Below are 19853 nucleotides of genomic sequence, written 5' to 3'. Positions count from 1 at the left end.
AGTACTGGTTGTGGTTGTTGTTAATCCGGGCCTCGACTGATCTGGTATAGAAATTTGTATTGTTGTCCGCATGTTGATCTGGCAAAATTCCGTACCGGATGCCCTTCCTGATGTAACCCGCCCCGCTTGGGACCGGCGCGAAGAAACACACTGGTCTGTGCATCCCCTGTGGCTGGCTTCGCATATACATGCAAAAATTTAATAAAATTATCTGACCTAGATTGCCCTATTTTTCGGTCAGGTGTTCTCTTCTGTATCAATGCTTGGTTCACTAGAGATCAGGCTATGTTCCTCCGTTCACACTGCCTTGTCCATTCTGCTCTCAGGTTGGTCTGTTTAGCTTCCAGCTCAAAGGACATGTAAAAGAGGAGTTTCAGGGACCTCTGAAAAATGTGTTAATGAGCAGAGTTTAAAAAACAGAAAGCGGAGTGGACAGATGACTGGAGAGGAGAGACAGGTGAATTTCAGTGTTTAATAATTTATTCAGAGCAACAAACAATTTACAACAACAAACAAAAGTAAGCACACTGTAAGTAAATCAAGATAGCAGAATGCAAAGTCTCTCAGGAACGGGAACCCTTTCTGGCGGAGGGTGTTATTTGACTAAACATTCCTGGAATTATTATTATTATGCCAAGGCGACTTACAACATCTGAGACATAATTGCTTTTCCTCATGGTGAAACACTGTCAGTGCCCATCAGTCCTAACATATCAAATCCTTTTGAAATTCATTCTAAAACATGTCTTTGACAGGTTACCACTGCTAGTACCTTATAAAAGCTCTGAAAGAACATTTTTCTGAGTGGGAAAAGAAACTCCAACTTTAGTTTTATATAATAACAATTCAGTAATTAACAATTTAACACCAAAGTAAAATGGAGGAACATTTAAATTGTTTGAGGTGGTACGCCAAGATAAAGGGCTGACAGCACCCAGTGTAGATCTTCTCCAACTAAGCCCATTTCTGGAGGTGGCACCCAGTCCGAATTCTTTTGTGGCCCAGAAGATTCTGGTTTGTGACAACTGTCAGCCACATCCAGTGCTGCAATACGGCTTCTCGAGATTAATTCCTCCAAATTTTCTTTGTGTGTATGTATAGCAAAGTGAATTTTTGTTTGTTTGTTTATTTATTTTTTGTAGATTTTAGTTGTGAATTTCCCCAAAAAGAATTGTTTGTGCATACTTAGCATCATACCAGTCATAATTTGTAGTATGGATGCAAATTAATGTGACAGCCCACAGACGGCAGGAACCCTCAGGTGGATGCTGTAGGTGTAAGTCATATTTTCAACTCTCCCCAAGCTCTTTCTAATTTTATTCTATTTATTTGACATGTATATTATTTGCTAATGCTAAAGTGTTAAAAAAGTAATGTGAAGACTGAGTTCTTATATAAAGTTTTTGTGTTTTATTAACAAAAACAAACAAAAAATAAAAGAAAGTAAAAAAAAAAAAATAGCATTTCTTCTTAGTGTGCTGCCACAGCATTTAATCATAATTCAACATGGTGTAAAACATGGTGATGTGTATATTTTAGATTTTAATTTTACATTTTGTTTTGTTTATTTTGTATTAATAGTCTGTGTTTGTAATTATTAGTAATTGATTTATTATTTAGTAAGCATTGGCATGACGCTGTCTGTATGATGCGTGGTTCTTTTTTATGGTATGTTATTTTATTTTTTGTTATATAAAAATAAAATACATAAGATTATCAAGTTGAAAATATTTTTTTATTGTGTTAGGCTGTGTACATTGTAAAGATTTTTTTTTTCTCTGTGATGAAATGTGTATATTGTAAATAGTTCTATATTTAATATGTTATGAAAGAAAAGGGTCAGGCACATGGTGGATGCCATAGGGGCTCTTTGTATGACATCCTGTTCTTTTTTTAGTTTCTGGAAAGGGAAAAAGGATATAAACTTCTGTTTCTCCTCCATGTTCACTGGTTTCCAATGCAACATGGAATAGGCTGGATTTCAGATGGTTACATGTGCTTATTGTCCAGGCAGGAGTGAACCTCACTCTTTAGTCATGACAGTTCAGTTGTACTTCTCTCCTGTCGGAAGTCTCTGAAGAGAACTCCCCTGACAGAATTGTTTGCCACACTCCAAACAGCAATATGGCTTCTCTCAGGAATTAATTTGTCAACAATATTTTAGTTTGCTTACTTTTCAGGACAGGAGTGAACCTTACTCGAGTCCTGAAATGTGCTTGTTTTTCTGGACTGATTTTTGGACTGCTACTGTTTTTATTCTGGTGTGAACTCTTGTGTGGATCTGAAGACTGCCCATTTGTGAAAACTGTTTACCACATTCATTACAGATATACAGCTTCTCTCCTGTATGAATTCTAGTGTGTGCCTGAAGACTGCCTATTTGTGAAAACAGTTTACCACATTCATTACAGCAATATGGCTTTTCTCCAGTGTGAACTCTAGTGTGGTTCTTCATACTGCTTAGATGTGAAAACTGTTTGCCACATTCATTACAGCAATATGGCTTCTCTCTTGTGTGAATTCTTTTGTGACATTGAAGGTTGCCCATTTCTGAAAACTGTTTACCACATTCATTACAGCAATATGGCTTCTCTCTGGTGTGAACTCTAGTGTGTTTCTGAAGATTTCCCAGTACTGAAAACTGTTTGCCACATTCATTACAGCAATACGGTTTCTCTCTTGTGTGAATCCTTCTGTGACGTTGAAGATTGCCCATTTCTGAAAACTCTTTACCACATTCATTACAGGTATACGGCTTCTCTCCAGTGTGAGTTCTTTTGTGGGTCTGAAGATGGCCTCTTCGTAAAAACTGTTTACCACATTCATTACAGTGATACGGCTTCTCTCCAGTGTGAATTCTTGTGTGTTTCTGAAGATTGCTCTTTTTTGAAAACTGTTTACCACATTCATTACAGATATACGGCTTCTCTCCAGTGTGAGTTCTTTTGTGGCTCTGAAGATGGCCTCTTCGTAAAAACTGTTTACCACATTCATTACAGTGATACGGCTTCTCTCCAGTGTGAATTCTTGTGTGTTTCTGAAGATTGCTCTTTTTTGAAAACTCTTTACCACATTCATTACAGGTATACGGCTTCTCTCCAGTGTGAGTTCTTTTGTGGGTCTGAAGATTGCTCTTTTTTGAAAACTGTTTACCACATTCATTACAGATATACGGCTTCTCTCTGGCGTAAACTCTAGTGTGTTTCTGAAGAGCACTCCTGCCAGAGAATTCTTTGCCACATTCTAAACTGTCGTGATCATTGTTTCCTGTATAAAGTTTAAAAGAAAAAGAAAAAAAAAACCTTATTTTCAATCCACTGCCTTATTATTAACATTAACAAACATTAAATACATGTTAGCTGAAATTAGAAACAACCTTTGATCAGCATAAACAATTATAAAACTTTAGTTGTACATGGAAAGACACTTCATTTTTTAATGTTACATTTTCTATTCCAACTACTCACCAGGGCCACATGTATAAATCTTCATTATCCTTGGAAGCCATGTGTGTAAGCCATTTCTTATGCAAACATCAGGATTTATAAAACCAGAACTTGGTGTGAAAATTGGCTTAAAGTTACAAAAAGGTTTCAGCATTCATAAGACCTATGCAGACATTTTTGGTGTTGGAATTTTAGCAACTACAGGTGGCAACACGATGAACTGAACAGAAAATCTCATTTCATTCCACATTTCACATTCTGATGTTTGTCAGGATACACAAGGAATGAGTTTTCAGGGATTACAATGATTTTTAGGCTCAAGATGATAAGTATAAGCCGATTTTGACTTTCTGCGTTCATCCTCTTTGAACTGTGTGCCGAACTGGAGCCTTCATTACAGAGAATATCACGCAGAAATCACATCATCCAGGTTCTGTCACAGGTCTTAACAGCAGTAGGTTATTTGGTGATGGCTACTTTTCAGAGTGAATTGACTAACTGGTGAGGAATCACGCAGTCACCCTGAGCCACGACGTCATGCCATCTGTATGTGGTGGTACATTTAAGATGGTACCGGGATACTTGCAATATCCTTACCATTGGGGGATGTAAACTGTGATCAAAATGCAATCTGAAGCAACTTCTTCTGTCATCAAAAGTGGAGGTCTTCTTTGGCCTACCAGTCCCTTTGCGATTACTGAGCTAGCCCATGCATTCTTTTTGATTTTGGTCATCCTAAGGTTTTACGAATGTCTCAAATGGTTTTATTGTTTTCAGCCTCATAATGGCCTCTTTAACTTTCATTGTCACAGCTCTTGTCCTCATATTGAACAATGGCAACTACAAAGTCCAAAGGTAGTCTGTAGGTAGAAGCAAGCTGAGGTATCGTATGCCTGCATGACTATGGCATTGAAACACACCTGAGAAATCACAAAACAGCTGTGATACCAATTGGAGAGATAAAGAAAGTGACAGCCTTACAAAATTATTTTCATTTGATAAAACAGCATGTCATATATTAAAAGGAAGTTGCTTCTTTGAAAGATCAGCCAATGATAAACAAAAAATCCAAAGAATTAAGAGGGGTTCTCAAACTTTGTCACATGACTGTATATGTACTCACTAACCCCCTAAAGTACTTAAGAATAAATATTATCTGGTCATAGTGATTTGTTTGATTTCAACCTATTTAATCTCAGCAGCACTTCTCTCTCTACAATTTCCAAATACCTTTAGAAGTCCCTACTACCACTGGGAGGGTATCCACTTCCTCACATGTGAAAACTTTAGTAAAAGACAAGTTTATAGCATTTGATATTTCACTGTCTATGTATCGCAATTCACCTTTATTGTTCCTATTCTTTTTTTTTTTTTTATGATAATTACATTTTTAATTATAAATATAATGACAATAGTCCTAAGGCCAGTGACTGAACTGATATTTTGGATTTTCAGATTTATGGCTCACCGATGCTTCCATGTTTATAACTGCTTCTAGTCTTAGTAGCGCTCTTTGCTTGACTGATAATGCTTCATTTTTTACCCTAAACCTGTGACAGACAACAGCAAACTCTATTGTTCCTATTCTGCTTCACCTCCTTGGCTGTTGTTTTACTATTAAAATACCTAAAAAAGGTCCATCTTTCTCCTTACCTGCAATATTCCTCTGTAACTGCTTTTTATCTTCCCAGACATCTTTCTTAATGGTGGCCCTCTTGCTGTAAATGCCCTACAGCATCTTTGAATCAATCCTGTATCATATGTAAAATGTTTAACTTCTTCCTATTAAAGAATCCTAGTTACTGTTGACTGTTTGCTGCTACCCCAACAGTTAATTACTGACTTGCCAGCATCTGCAAAAGCTTTCTCTGCCCTCTGACCCACAAACACAAAGGTTTGAATACAAGTAATTTTTCTAAACATTCAACTAGCTATTGCGTAGATGACAAAAAAAAGCAAAACACCCTTGTAAATAGAGAAAATGTATAAAAACACCCCCAGTTCTTCTTAACAGTAACCAAAAAAAACAAAGTTTACAGCAGCAAAAGTTATATTTAATTCACTCTCACACAGAAGTAACACACTTTTTAATTCAAGAATGATGTCAGCAGATCTATGTTGTTACTCTAAACCAGTGCTTCAATTTGTAATCCAATGCTTCAGTTTCCCTACAGATACTTCTTAAAGAATGTCACAAGGACATCAGAAGAACTGAAGAGCTGTTTAAAGCTGAAAAAGATAATAAAAGCATTTTGGAAGGCATGAGTGCCCATCAATCCATAGGGAGCAAAACTGACTAGAAAAATGGTGGAAACTCAGTACTGGAGTGGGCATCCTGCAAAGATCACAGTGTGAAAGTAGAGGTGAAAAGGAGCCCATAAGGGAAGAGCAATGGGCCAGCAGAAATATCTGGGACTTGATAAAGTCTCTGTGCATAAGTCCATGTGAAGGAAGACATAAGAATGGTGTTTATGGAAGGAAAACACCAAGGAAATCAGTGTGATTTAACAAATGCATCACTGTACATGTCAAACTTGGAAAAAGATCACCTTGATGTTCCAGACAATGTTCTGTAGAAGAGTGCGAAAAATGTTGAACTCTTTTGTCAAAAGATGTGACATTATGTTTGGAGGTTAGAGACAACTGCACATTGATATTAAAACCTGAAGGTGAATGGATCATCATGGTTTGGGCGTGTTTTGCTTCTTCAGCCAGTGGAAAGCTTAACATGATCGAGGGAACACTGAATTCAAAATATTATCAAGAAATTGGACAGATATATATCAGGATAGTAGAAGCTTAACAGAAGTTGAGTGATGACACGGGACAATAAGAAAAAATACAGGAAGAAATCAAAAAGAGAAAGGCTTAAACATAAGGAAATTGGTGTCCTGGAATGTCCAATAAGAGACATGAGATGCTGTGCCCTGACCTAAAGAGAACTGATCAGAAAAGAGCTCTCAGAGATAAAAGGAACTGAAAACTTTTGGAAAAAAGGAATAGATTAAAGTTTAACGCTGATCAGCAGCTACACAAAAAGTTTGTTGGAGGCCTTTACTGCTAAAGGAGGGTCAACCAGTAGGTAAAGAGAGGAGGGGCACGGATTGGACTGTGAACGTTTAATGATGTGTTCTGAGATGACAAGAAGTCGTCCAGTTGTTTGTGCGCCATTAGTTTAGGATGACTGTTGTCACACATGCACACTTAGAAGACAGCCAACAAGCCCTAAGGTGAGTGGAACTCCGCTAGACAAGAGATTGATAATGAGCACTAACTCCTCACTCTATATTTCTACAAACAACAAGAGGAAAAATAAAACATTCTTCCGGTCCTCCAAAATGGCCACCATGCATCCCAAAATTTCTTCAACATCGTCACAATCCGGTTTCCCTTCCCTTCACTTTCCTCCACTATCATCTCCCAGAACCCATCTTCATTCTCCACCTCTCAATGATATCGTTTCCGCTCCCTGTACGCTGTCATCTTCTGCCATGTCAGTTCATTTCTCCAGCTTGTTTATATAAACCCGGTTTTAACTGTTATAAATTGTCAAATGCTTCTGAATTTGATCACACTTTTCTGTTTATTTCAAACGTCCAACAGTCATTATACGGGGCTATACCCCAACACTTTGTGCGCTCTCCAGAGAGTCTTTATTCAAGATAATTACTTGTTACACTGTGTTGCCTGTAATTGCACCATAGCTAAATATCAAACCACATTGTTCAGCGTGATTAATGCACAAGGTTCACAACCTTTTCTTTGCAGCGATACATTTGTATATCACTCTTAACTAAAGACATGTTTAGGACTTTTGCATGAAATCAATATAATGGAAGAAGAGCAAATTGATAAACCTTACATTAACACAGGGGAAATCTCAAACTACATGTAAACACACAATACAACACAGTATTTCTCATAAAAACCGCAAGACCCAACCATTCAGACCCATAAACCCCAACCCTAAAACTTTTACATTTTCATTTTACACTTACGTTTCCCAGACTTCATTGTAGGTGGTGGCTGATTTCTCCGAGTTCTAACAGGTGTAGTCTCCTCAGTCCTCTTTGTGTCAGACTGTAATGATTCAGACTTCACATTGACAGAAGGCTCTGGAGATGAACAGTGTCTGCTTTGAGAAGAGTCTAACCTGGTCACCACTCCATCTTGACACCCATTATGAAGAGCACCTTCCTCAATATTCTTCAGATTTGTATGGTTATGCTTCTCAATACTAACAGGCTTCTCTTCAACTTCTTCTTTAATGCTCACTGGTTGCAGCTCACTGTCCTCCTCCTCAATGCTCAGACTTTCCTGTTTAGGGTAGATGGACTCCCACTCACAGTCCTCCTCCTTAATATTTACAGTTAACTCCATGATATTTGTGTCCACATCACAGGTCTCCTGTTTCACATCCATCGGGATGTTATATCGTACAGCAGCCTTTTCTTTTTCTCTGTAGAAAGAGCAGTAATTCACTTCTTAAAACTGCATCACTTAGATCTAAAGACTCTTGAATGTCATTTTACAACACTCTTTCTATTAAGGTTTATGTAGCGTTTCACTGTTCATAGCATGCTGAGAGTAACTCATTACTCTTTATTTTAAATTATCAGATGTGAAACACTTGAGAAGGTCCAACAGTCTGAAACAAGAAGACCAATCTGCTGTGGGTAATTCTAAGAGGGTGAGCCAGACAAGTAACTAGGCTACAAAAAAGGACAAAGCAACACTAGACAAGGTTCAGAGAAGAGCGTCTAGGTGGAGTCCAGGGCTACAGGAGTTGAATTATGAGGAAAAATTAAAAGAGATGACAAGACTGAAGTGTTTAACATTATGAAGGGAATTAGTCCAGTGGATCGAGACTGTTATTTTAAAATTAGTTCATCAAGAACACGGGGATACAGTTGGAAACTTGTTAAGGGTAAATTTCACACAAACATTATGAAGTTTTTCTTTACACAAAGAACGATAGACACTTGGAATAAGCTACCAAGTACTGTGGTAGACAGTAAGACTTTAGGAACTTTCAAAACTCAACTTGATGTTTTTTTTGGAAGAAATAAGTGGATAGGACTGGCAAGCTTTCTTGGGCTGAATGGCCTGTTCTCATGTAGATTGTTCCAATGTTCTAACAACCAATTACTAACCTTCAAGAATGTTCAAATTAAACAGGATCTTGATAAGAGGAGAGATGTCAGGTGGTATGTAGGGGTGACTGTTATTTGCTGATTTAGTACTAGTACTGTGGTCTGAAATCTGGTATCAATACCAAAGTCAAAACACTTTGTACTGAGCTAACACTACCTCGTAAAGCAAAGTTACATTTGTCAGTGCATTTAAAAAAAAATAATAAAAAAAATAAAAACAGGGTACACGTGAAAACTACACATGCAAAGTTATTAGGCTGAGGTTTAAATTCACACTACTAATGTAATTTGTAAAATTTATTTCACAAACATTTGTAATTCAGCTGAGAGGGAGAGATATGGACAAATGACAGCTCCAAATAGGGACAGATTGGCAGAGGGTACGTGTATTTTAGCAGCATAAATGTATGACAAACTGGAACAAAGAAGTAATCACCAGGGGCCTCATGTATAAATGGTGCGTACGCACAGAAATGTTGCGTACGAACGTTTCCACGCTCAAATTGCGATGTATAAAACCTAAACTTGCACATTTCCACGGTACCTCATACCCTGGCGTACGCAATTTCTCCGCCCGGTTTTGCAGACTGGCGGCACCCAGCATCAAAGCAGTGCTACTGTTCCTGTGTGATTACCCTTTGTTTCTTAGATCCACATTCCTGACGCAGCTTTATAAATACACTGAAACTAACTGCATATTGTTTATTAGTGTAATGCATCTGATTGTAATTAACCTGCAGCAATATAATGGTCCAGGGAATAGCCATAGTATTCCAAATACCATAACTGCTTTAGCGTTGTTACTCTCCCTGGATCTTCTTCTTTCAGCTGCTCCCGTTAAGGGTTGCCACAGCGGATCATCTTTTTCCATATTACTCTCACTGCACCATTCGGAGTATTTATATCACTGTATCTGAGTGGGGAATCACAGCAGCAGCTAATTGGAAAGAGAATTATCGGTACACGGCATGAAGCAGACGCTGCCTGAGCCACGGCAAAACGCTTCAGAGACTTTCCTGTACAGACTTCGCGGTTTAGTAAAACGTTTCATCCCAAGAACTATAAACGCACTCAATCAGTCCATCAAGTGGTCCTTGTAGAACTGTTTGTACTTATAAGTACAATTACCTCACTGTAAACTGGCACTGCAGTTATAATATTGCACAACCTGCGCCACTTTATAAAGCGTGTATTTAAATATGATGACGATATCATTTTTAAGATGAAATGCAGCAAAATATGTTGATTATATTCTACAGATAAAACTTTAACTTCATTTAAACAATCTGTATTGTTAATAATTAAACATGTGAGGACACGGTGCCGCAGCGCTAGCTAGTTCAGGGATTGTTCCTGCATTGCGTTGTATTCTTGCTGGTGCTGACGCGACACTGGAAGGATAGACGGATAGAATAATTAAACATGTACTATGAAGAAATTTCAATGTTCCTTAAAAGTTTTGAAGAATCGGCGTTCTAAGCTTACAGATGGCTTCACGTCTATTACAGAGCTGATTGTGTGGTGATTGGGTATTTGGAGAAAGAAAAGTAAGGACAGGAATTGGAGGTTAGTACGTTTGAAAGAGACAGTACTGCTGTAATAAATTATTTCATCGAAGGTCGTGCATGGCGCAGCAAGCCTCTTGCGTGAGACATGAACAAGCACTGCGCCACCGTGTTCCCATATTTAATAACATGCTTTCATTCCTATCATCATGAAAAAGATATCATGTATACATCTCAGTATTTTAATTTTTCAGAGAACTGTAATATCATGAATGTAATGGATTATGTGTCCTGTCGGAGAAAAAGAAAGCCCGTTTAAGAAGCAGGTAGAGATTCACACACAGAGCACATAGAAGATTGAATACAGAACAAAGCATTTAACTTGCTACTTTGGTTACAATGGGATTTGAGAAACTAGTAAATTAAACAATTTTAAGATGAAGTTTATGATGTTCTACTTTAATGGCAAAATAAAGTATGTGATTAAAGTGGAAATTTCGAGATTAAAGTTGACATTTTGTGCTTTTTTCCCCACTGTGTGCCTATTTTTTTTGTCTGTACCCTAATAAGCTTTCATATGATACTGAGATGGTGGGCTACGACTTGCCTTTTCACGGCGACTTTGATATGTGATTTCTTTTTTATTTCGGGCACTGTGCGACTTTGTGAACTTGAGCTTTCGAGTTTCTCCAACACTCTGTCACTCGATCAACTTCATTTTGTTGATTATACCACTGTTTAAACCAACAAATAGTACGTTGTTCCTTTGCCTCCACTTGGTATTCGCTGAAATTCTTATATTTTCCCCCGTGCTTTTAATAACAATAATAATAATTCATTACATTTATATAGCGAACCCACAATTTTCCACAGTCTCCTTACTGCAAAGCAGCAGCACATTTTCCCATTGTCTTTTCACAGAAGGCTATTTATATTGATTTGTATATTCAAAGAGGCGTAATTCTAGGAGGAGTTGGGGCGGGACAGAAGGCGCGTGCACGTGCGTTACTTTTCACGCTGATCAGGATTTATGTAGTGGAAGAATGTGAAAGTTTGCGTGCGCACAGAATTCTGCATCTGGATTTTTCTGTGCATACGCACATTCCCGCTTTTGTGCTTACGCCATGTTATAGTGTGAGTTCTACGCACGGCGTTATACATGAGGCCCCAGAACTATCAGTGGCAGAATAAATGGTGGAGCACATAATGTCCATGGGCTCCTAATTCTGTCAATGTGTGAAGAGACCATGAAATATCCAGGATATCAAAGCTGTTAACATTAGTGCCCAGTATCTGACTTGCCTTCTAGTATTACATGTTAGGCACATTAGGGCCTTTTGGACTCAGATGAACAACAAAGAAACGTCTGTCTTGTTTTCATCTGTTAAAGTACTTTTTCCTTAAGTAATGTTATTTTTTAACTTAACAGACATGCATTTCATATACGTAAAAGGTGACACGGTGGGATTTACTCACCTCATATTCCTGCTGACCACCGCATTTTGTCCAGTGCAGGGCTGCGTACCTGTCAGTGTGCCAAGTTTGAGGAGTCCACCCAGAGTCACACCTGAATAAAAAGAAGGAACACACGGCTATGTTGACATGTACAGCACAGTATAACACTTCACAGGACACAATCGTGGAGATCCAAACAGAAGAGCAGACAGGCAGCGTGGCAGAGTGATGACAGCTAGGGAATAAAAACCCTGAGGCTGTGAGTTCAGCTGCTTCTACTGATACTGGGAGACCTTGAAGGGTTAAAGAAAAAGAAAAAAAAAACATAACCAATTATATCTCAAATGTTGTAAGCTGCCTTTGAATTTCTCCATGGGACAAATAAAGTATATCTAATCTAATCTAATAAAGGTGTCTGACAAGTAACGAAATGTAAATGTTTAACGATAAGCAGATGGAAACATTGGTGTAAAAAAAAAAAAAAAAAGAAAAGAAAATTAATAATAATAATAATAACAGTCTCTCCGGGATCGTCGAAATCTGCTTTTAGGCCTTTCATGACGGATCTCCACCCCACCATGTCAACAAAGAGAAAAAACACTGGTACCTCAAGTGGACAATTACTTATAAGACTGCAGGAGCCACTGCTGGATCTCCAAATGAGGGAAAAAAAAACAAACCAATAATAAACCTAAGTAAATTTCATAAACCGGTTAGCCAAAGAAACTGCAACAAATGGAAGACTTGAGTTTCTCCTGCAAAGGATACGTTTTGGAAGAGAGGTGAAGAAGAGAGTGCAGGCAGGGTGGAATGGGTGGAGAAGAGTGTCAGGAGTGATTTGTGACAGACGGGTATCAGCAAGAGTGAAAGGGAATATCGACAGGACGGTAGTGAGACCAGCTATGTTATATGGGTTGGAGACGGTGGCACTGACCAGAAAGCAGGAGACAGAGCTGGAGGTGACAGAGTTAAAGATGCTAAGATTTGCATTGGGTGTGACGAGGATGGACAGGATTAGACATGAGGACATTAGAGGGTCAGCTCAAGTTGGACAGAAGGGAGACATGCAGAGGAGAGATGTTGAGTATATTGGGAAGAATATGCTAAGGATAGAGCTGCCAGGCCAGAGGAAAAGAGGAAGGCCTAAGAGGAGGTTTATGGATGTGGTGAGAGAAGACATGCAGGTGATGGGTGTGACAGAACAAGATGTAGAGGACAGGAAAATATGGAAAATGATAATCCAATGTGGCAACCCCTAATGAGAGCAGTTGGAAGAAGAAGAAGGCGGCTACCTTCTCTCACAGAGTAAGTTAAATGTCTGAACAGACGAAAATGTAAAGTAAAATAAAAAGTTTTGTGCGGTTCTGCAGGGGGATTGTTGGCTGAGGCTCGATCGAAAGTGGAACTGCAGTGCAACAACAAAGGAAAATCAAAATGTTGTTGTTTACCTCCTGCTTTGTCGGCTGTTATTTACAATGTAAGCACTACGAACTGTCCACCTTGAACTAAAAGAACAAGTCAGACACGACAGTGTTCATGGTTACAAATGAAAAATGTAATTCTGAAATCTAATTGGACTCAGAAAGAACAATTTTTCGACTTGTGAGAGCAGAGACATTGATAGAGAGGCATGTGGGTGACAGATGGGACGGCTAGCATTAACAACAGGGCCACCATTTCAAAAGCACTTTAGCCATTGCTTTCTTTCTTTAACATGACAGACCTGGTAAGGCTGGATACTTCGGTTCATAGTTAATAATAAAGTGCCGATTCTAAGTCAGTAAACCTTGGGCACTAAATTAGCACTCATAGTAATGTAATGTATAAGAAAAAGATACATTTCAAGATTCTATAGGATCAACCCCGGTGTGTTTCTGTCCTTAAAATAAAAAAAAATAATAATAATAAGTTGCATTTATAGAGTGCCTTTCACAAACCCAAGGTCGCTTTACATACAGAGTTGAAAAAAAAAAAAAATCTCATGAAGTGCCAACACATGTAATACAGTGCATCTGGAAAGTATTCACAGCGCATCACTTTTTCCACATTTTGTTATGTTACAGCCTTATTCCAAAATGGATTAAATTCATTTTTTTCCTCAGAATTCTACACACAACACTCCATGAAGACAACGTGAAAAAAGTTTACTTGAGGTTTTTGCAAATTTATTAAAAATAAAAAAACTGAGAAATCCCATGTACATAAGTATTCACAGCCTTTGCTCAATACTTTGTCGATGCACCTTTGGCAGCAATTACAGCCTCAAGTCTTTTTGAATATGATGCCACAAGCTTGGCACACCTATCCTTGGCCAGTTTCGCCCATTCCTCTTTGCAGCACCTCTCAAGCTCCATCAGGTTGGATGGGAAGCGTCGGTGCACAGCCATTTTAAGATCTCTCCAGAGATGTTCAATCGGATTCAAGTCTGGGCTCTGGCTGGGCCACTCAAGGACATTCACAGAGTTGTCCTGAAGCCACTTCTTTGATATCTTGGCTGTGTGCTTAGGGTCATTGTCCTGCTGAAAGATGAACCGTCGCCCCAGTCTGAGGTCAAGAGCGCTCTGGAGCAGGTTTTCATCCAGGATGTCTCTGTACATTGCTGCAGTCATCTTTCCCTTTATCCTGACAAGTCTCCCAGTTCCTGCCGCTGAAAAACATCCCCACCATGCTTCAATGTAGGGATGGTATTGGCCTGGTGATGAGCGATGCCTGGTTTCCTCCAAATGTGATGCCTGGCATTCACACCAAAGAGTTCAATCTTTGTCTCATCAGACCAGAGAATTTTCTTTCTCATGGTCTGAGAGTCCTTCAGGTGCCTTTTGGTAAACTCCAGGCGGGCTGCCATGTGCCTTTTACTAACTAGTGGCTTCCGTCTGGCCACTCTACCATACAGGCCTGATTGGTGGATTGCTGCAGAGATGGTTGTCCTTCTGGAAGGTTCTCCTCTCTCCACAGAGGACCTCTGGAGCTCTGACAGAGTGACCATCGGGTTCTTGGTCACCTCCCTGACTAAGGCCCTTCTCCCCCGATTGCTCAGTTTAGATGGCCGGCCAGCTCTAGGAAGAGTCCTGGTGGTTTCAAACTTCTTGCACTTACGGATGATGGAGGCCACTGTGCTCATTGGGACCTTCAAAGCAGCAGAAATTTTTCTGTAACCTTCCCCAGATTTGTGCCTCTAGACAATCCTGTCTCGGAGGTCTACAGACAATTCCTTTGACTTCATGCTTGGTTTGTGCTCAGACATGAATTGTCAACTGTGGGACCTTATATAGACAGGTGTGTGCCTTTCCAAATCATGTCCAATCAACTGAATTTACCACAGGTGGACTCCAATGAAGCTGCAGAAACATCTCAAGGATGATCAGCGGAAACAGGATGCACCTGAGCTCAATTCTAAGCTTCATGGCAAAGGCTGTGAATACTTATGTACATGTGCTTTCTCATTTTATTTTTAATAAATTTGCAAAAACCTCAAGTAAACGTTTTTCACGTTGTCATTATGGGGTGTTGTGTGTAGAATTCTGAGGAAAAAAATTAATTTAATCCATTCTGGAATAAGGCTGTAACAAAACAAAATGTGGAAAAAGTGATGGGCTGTGAATACTTTCCAGATGCACTGTATGTGGCGCTTTTGAACCAGCAGTACAAATGAAGTTTTGGAAAGAAAGCCCCTTGGCATTTTTGATATACATTATGACACAACAATTTATATCATTTCCTGTTTGTGTATTTAGGCAGATTTCTCATAAACAAAATTGCTTGCAGTTCAAAATAAATGTATTCTCGTACTATTGTGCTCTTGGCAAATATGCTCACAAAATCTCCAACTTAATTATGTTTGCTCCCCTTCATTCTGTACTTAACACTATCGAATCACTCAGTGTTTTATAAATAAGTCTTTAGAACTGAAAAAAAAACAGTCTCAAGCTATCATGCTAACAGGTAAAACAAGGTCCATCTTAACAATGCGTGAAAAAATCTCATAAGGCTTAAGAAACCGATCGAGTAAAGTTCTGTTTTCAAGCCCACTGTTCCTTTTCCATTCCAGTTCTCTGCTGTCTTTTGATTTTCCTCCTCCTTTGTGTTATCATCTCCACCGGTCTCTGCTCTTCTTTTATCATTTGTTTCAGTATATGTCTGCATATACAATCATATGAAAATGTTTGGAAACACCTCTTAATTCTTTGGATTTTTGTTTCTCATTGGCTGAGCTTTCAAAAGTAGCAACTTCCTTTTAATATATGACATGCCTTATGGAAACAGTAGTATTTCAGCAGTGACATTAAGTTTGTTGGATTAACAGAAAATATGCAGTATGCATCATAACAAAATTAGACGGGTGCGTAAATCTGGGCACCCCAACAGAGACATGACATCAATACTTAGTTGAGCCTCCTTTTGCTAATATAACAGCCTCTAGACGCCTCCTATAGCCTTTGATGAGCGTCTGGATTCTGGATGGAGGTATTTTTGACCATTCTTCCATACAAAATCTCTCCAGTTCAGTTAAATTTGATGGCTGCCGGGCATGGACAGCCTGCTTCAAATCACCCCATAGATTTTCGATGATATTCAAGTCAGGGGACTGTGACGGCCATTCCAGAACATTGTACTTCTCCCTCTGCATGAATGCCTTTGTAGATTTTTTAACTGTGTTTTGGGTCATTGTCTTGTTGGAATATCCAACCCCTGCATAACTTCAACTTTGTGACTGATGCTTGAACATTATCCTGAAGAATTTGTTAATATTGGGTTGAATTCATCTGACCCTCGACTTTAACAAGGGCCCCAGTTCCTGAACTAGCCACACAGCCCCACAGCATGATGGAACCTCCACCAAATTTGACAGCAGGTAGCAGGTGTTTTTTCTTGGAATGCGGTGTTCTTTTCCGCCATGTAAAGCGCTTTTTGTTATGACCAAATAACTCAATTTTTGTCTCATCAGTCCAAAGCACTTTGTTCCAAAATGAATCTGGCTTGTCTAAATGAACATTTGTATACAACAAGCAACTCTGTTTGTGGTGTGAGTGCAGAAAGGGCTTCTTTCTCATCACCCTGCCATACAGATGTTCTTTGTGCAAATTGCGCTGAATTGTAGAACGATGTACAGATACACCATCTGCAGAAAGATGTTCTTGCAGGTCTTTGGAGGTGATCTGTGGGTTGTCTGTAACCATTCTCACAATCCTGCGCATATGCCGCTCCTGTATTTTTCTTGGCCTGCCAGACCTGCTGGGTTTAACAGCAACTGTGCCTGTGGCCTTCCATTTCCTGATTCCATTCCTTACAGTTGAAACTGACAGTTTAAACCTCTGAGATAGCTTTTTGTAGCCTTCCCCTACACCATGAGGCTGAACAATCTTTGTTTTCAGATATTTGGAGAGTTGCTTTGTGGATCCCATGCTGTCACTCTTCAGAGGAGAGTCAAAGGGAAGCACAACTTGCAATTGACCACCTTAAATACCTTTATATCTCATGATTGGACACACCTGTCTATGAAGTTCAAGGCTTAACGAGCTAATCCTACCAATTTAGTGTTGCAAGTATCTATCTATCTATCTATCTATCTATCTATCTATCTATCTATCTATCTATCTATCTATCTATCTATCTATCTATCTATCTATCTATCTATCTATCTATCTATCTAATCAGCATTGAGCAGTGACAGGCATTCAAATCAGCAAAATTACAAGGGGACCCACATTTTTGTACAGCCAGTTACTCACATTTGATTTAATTTCATACAACTAAATACTGCATCACTAAAAATCTTTGTTCGGAAAACACCTCAATACTCAGATGTTCCCAGGAAGTGAAAGACATACCACGGTTATCTTTTTTTGTTGAAAGGAGTGTCAATTTTTATGCAGGCTGAGAGGGGTTCCGAAACTTTTTCATATGGCTGTATTAATAGATTATGTTAAATATACGCGCACCATAATTTAGAACAAATACACAACTTCAGATGTCATTGTCAGTTAACGTCTCTTGACCGAGCCAAGTAAGTTAATTTTGAAAAGTGAATGTAGCCAACTAATTTGTCAGTCTAAACAGTAACAATATTAAATATGTATACGGGCCACAATCTGGATTATTAAAGTAAGATAATGGTGATATATCAGAGTCGGAGAACGGAAAGCATAGACAGTCTGCCATTGATACAACAGCATGAGAAGCCGGGCTATGGTAGGAAACATCCGAGCTATTAAAGTCACTTTCTAATCAGGGAACAGGAAGCTGGTTTGAAGTGGGTATATGGGGACCCCCCCTTTGAAAATAAGAACAATGTGCCTTAGTTCGGAGAGAAACTGAACACAGAGAGCTGTACTTTACAAAGCCCTGAACGAGGAACTGCGAAGCTAAAGGCCCCCATGCAATAAACCCTTTCAATCCCCCCATTTCTAATAACCTTATGGGAAACAAAACTTGAACAAGATGGGAAAACGGGCTTTCACAAGATGTCCTCCCCTACGAAAAAAAAACTTCACTTTTCCGGCACGCACAAGACTCGTCTTCGAAACGCATCACTTCAAGAGCAAAGTGAACTTAGTGGTGGGAGCAAAACGAATGGCGCGCTTGTAAAAGTCCCCTCGTAATGAGCACTTATTTTTCCAGTTTCAGCTTCGTTTCAGAAGAAAAATGGCATTTTTTTGCAGGGAGAGTAGATTACCCAAATCGGTCAGTTCAAGTGAATCTTTTAAAAAAAATATTATTAATTTGAATAATACCATCAATATTTAATTATGCAATATACAAATACAGAACTGCAATGTATTCAGACATCGGTTTGTTTTAGATTACCACATAGACTCTTCTGCTTCTTTATACCGGACACATATCTTTTTTGCGTTATTGCAAATAAACTGTTTCTTGATCAACTGTTGAAAAGACCGTATTGTCACTTTTACTTGTTCTTCTGTATTATGTCAATTAAATTAAACTCAAAAATTTCTCAAACTTTGCCATAATACACCATTGCATCCCATCAATTTCACAGAAAGTCACAGTTTCTCAGTCTACAGATATTGCACTCTCCTCTGTGTCGTGTTGCACCATTACAGATGTTGTCGACGATCGGTTCTGAGGGATTCTTAAATCTCACGAGAGCGCACATCATCAGGTATTGCCTCCGCTGTCTCGGTTTAATAAACAACACTTTGACTTTAGGGAACCAATTGAGCCTCGATTAGAAAACTAGGTGGATTCATGCAACACACACCGCCAAGTACCCCTCGCATGTAATCAACACTATTCTCAAGTAATTTTATAGAGAACACCCAGAATTTGATGGAGTTCCTTAAAGAAATGTGTAACACGCAGTTCACCTCATGGTCTTTGCTGCCATCTAGCGAGTAAAGTCCAACTATGATTAAAGGGATGTCCATCAATCCATTATCCAACCTGCTATATCCTAACTACAGGGTCAAAAGGATGTGAGGAATGAAAAAATATCTAAAATACGAGTAATATCAGTATAATCAGCAAATAACTTCTCTAAAAAACATTTACAATAGATACTGTATCTAGTTTCAGTTGTACATGAGGTACTGTAAAAGATGCAAAGAAGCAGCATATAATGTTTGTTAATGAATTAAGGACATTTAATATAAAGTGTAATACATGATAGTAGATTGGTAACTACTTGAATCTACATCAACTAATGTGTGATAAGCACTGTCTGTTACTCACCTTTTAGAGAATACATTATTATAAATTGTCACTGAATCATTTGTGTGGAGGGTTTTTCTAAAAGGGAGGACAAAACAGCAAGAGAAGCATCACGGCATGAAAGCTGGAGTGTCTGCCCTGAGAAGCAGGAGGCAAGGGTCAAAGGTTTAACTGAAAGGAACAAAAAAAGGTGGGCAGCGAGAATATCTGTGATGAGGGCCTGCAGACTGTCAGGCGCCCACTGCCTGTCTGTATCCTCAGAGGTGGTCACCTGTACATCTTCTTATTTGAAGTACAGTGACAACAGTGACCTTATGAATTTAGCAGAGCATCAGCGCGGACTTTGTATAAACACTGGGGGTTGATCAGAGGCTACAGCATTATTTCCTCTAGGGGTCGCTAGCTCCTTAGTTGGAATAAGCTCTTTTGTAATTGCTGCGTTTTATGTAACCCGAAACTATCTCTCTATTATAAAAAAAACAAAAAATCCTGGAGAGAAACAGTAGAGATCACAGAAGACACTTAAAAGACCCGCAAGACTAAAGAGATTGGCCACAGAGCGTCTCGTGGGGACCTTAAACATGAGACATTGTGCCAAGAGATTGACCCAGGACTGTCTCGCG

General features: G+C 39.0%; 1 protein-coding gene across 3 annotated transcripts in view; it reads right to left on the bottom strand.

Annotated features, from left to right (window-relative positions):
- The window catches only part of LOC114664931 (gastrula zinc finger protein XlCGF57.1-like), a 607208-nt gene that overhangs the window by 285982 nt on the left and 301373 nt on the right, over positions 1 to 19853 (bottom strand). The window contains exons 3-5 of one of the 3 annotated variants that reach the window (XR_007934567.1): positions 11581 to 11671; positions 7445 to 7905; positions 2023 to 3267 (exon numbers count right to left, since the gene is read on the bottom strand). Coding sequence is in view for 2 of the 3 variants with exons in the window: in XM_051925410.1 (XP_051781370.1) it covers positions 2195 to 3267; positions 7445 to 7905; positions 11581 to 11671 (1625 nt within the window). In the remaining variant the exon portion in view is untranslated. Of the gene's footprint in view, positions 1 to 471; positions 3268 to 7444; positions 7906 to 11580; positions 11672 to 19853 lie in introns of those variants that run through there. The other 2 variants (XM_051925410.1, XM_028819251.2) reach the window with 2 other exon arrangements.

This window comes from Erpetoichthys calabaricus, chromosome 1, assembly GCF_900747795.2.
Source record: "Erpetoichthys calabaricus chromosome 1, fErpCal1.3, whole genome shotgun sequence".
In the NCBI taxonomy this organism is placed as follows: domain Eukaryota; kingdom Metazoa; phylum Chordata; class Cladistia; order Polypteriformes; family Polypteridae; genus Erpetoichthys; species Erpetoichthys calabaricus.
Note: the sequence above shows the minus strand (reverse complement) of the source record. Positions and strands in the feature narration are given on the sequence as shown.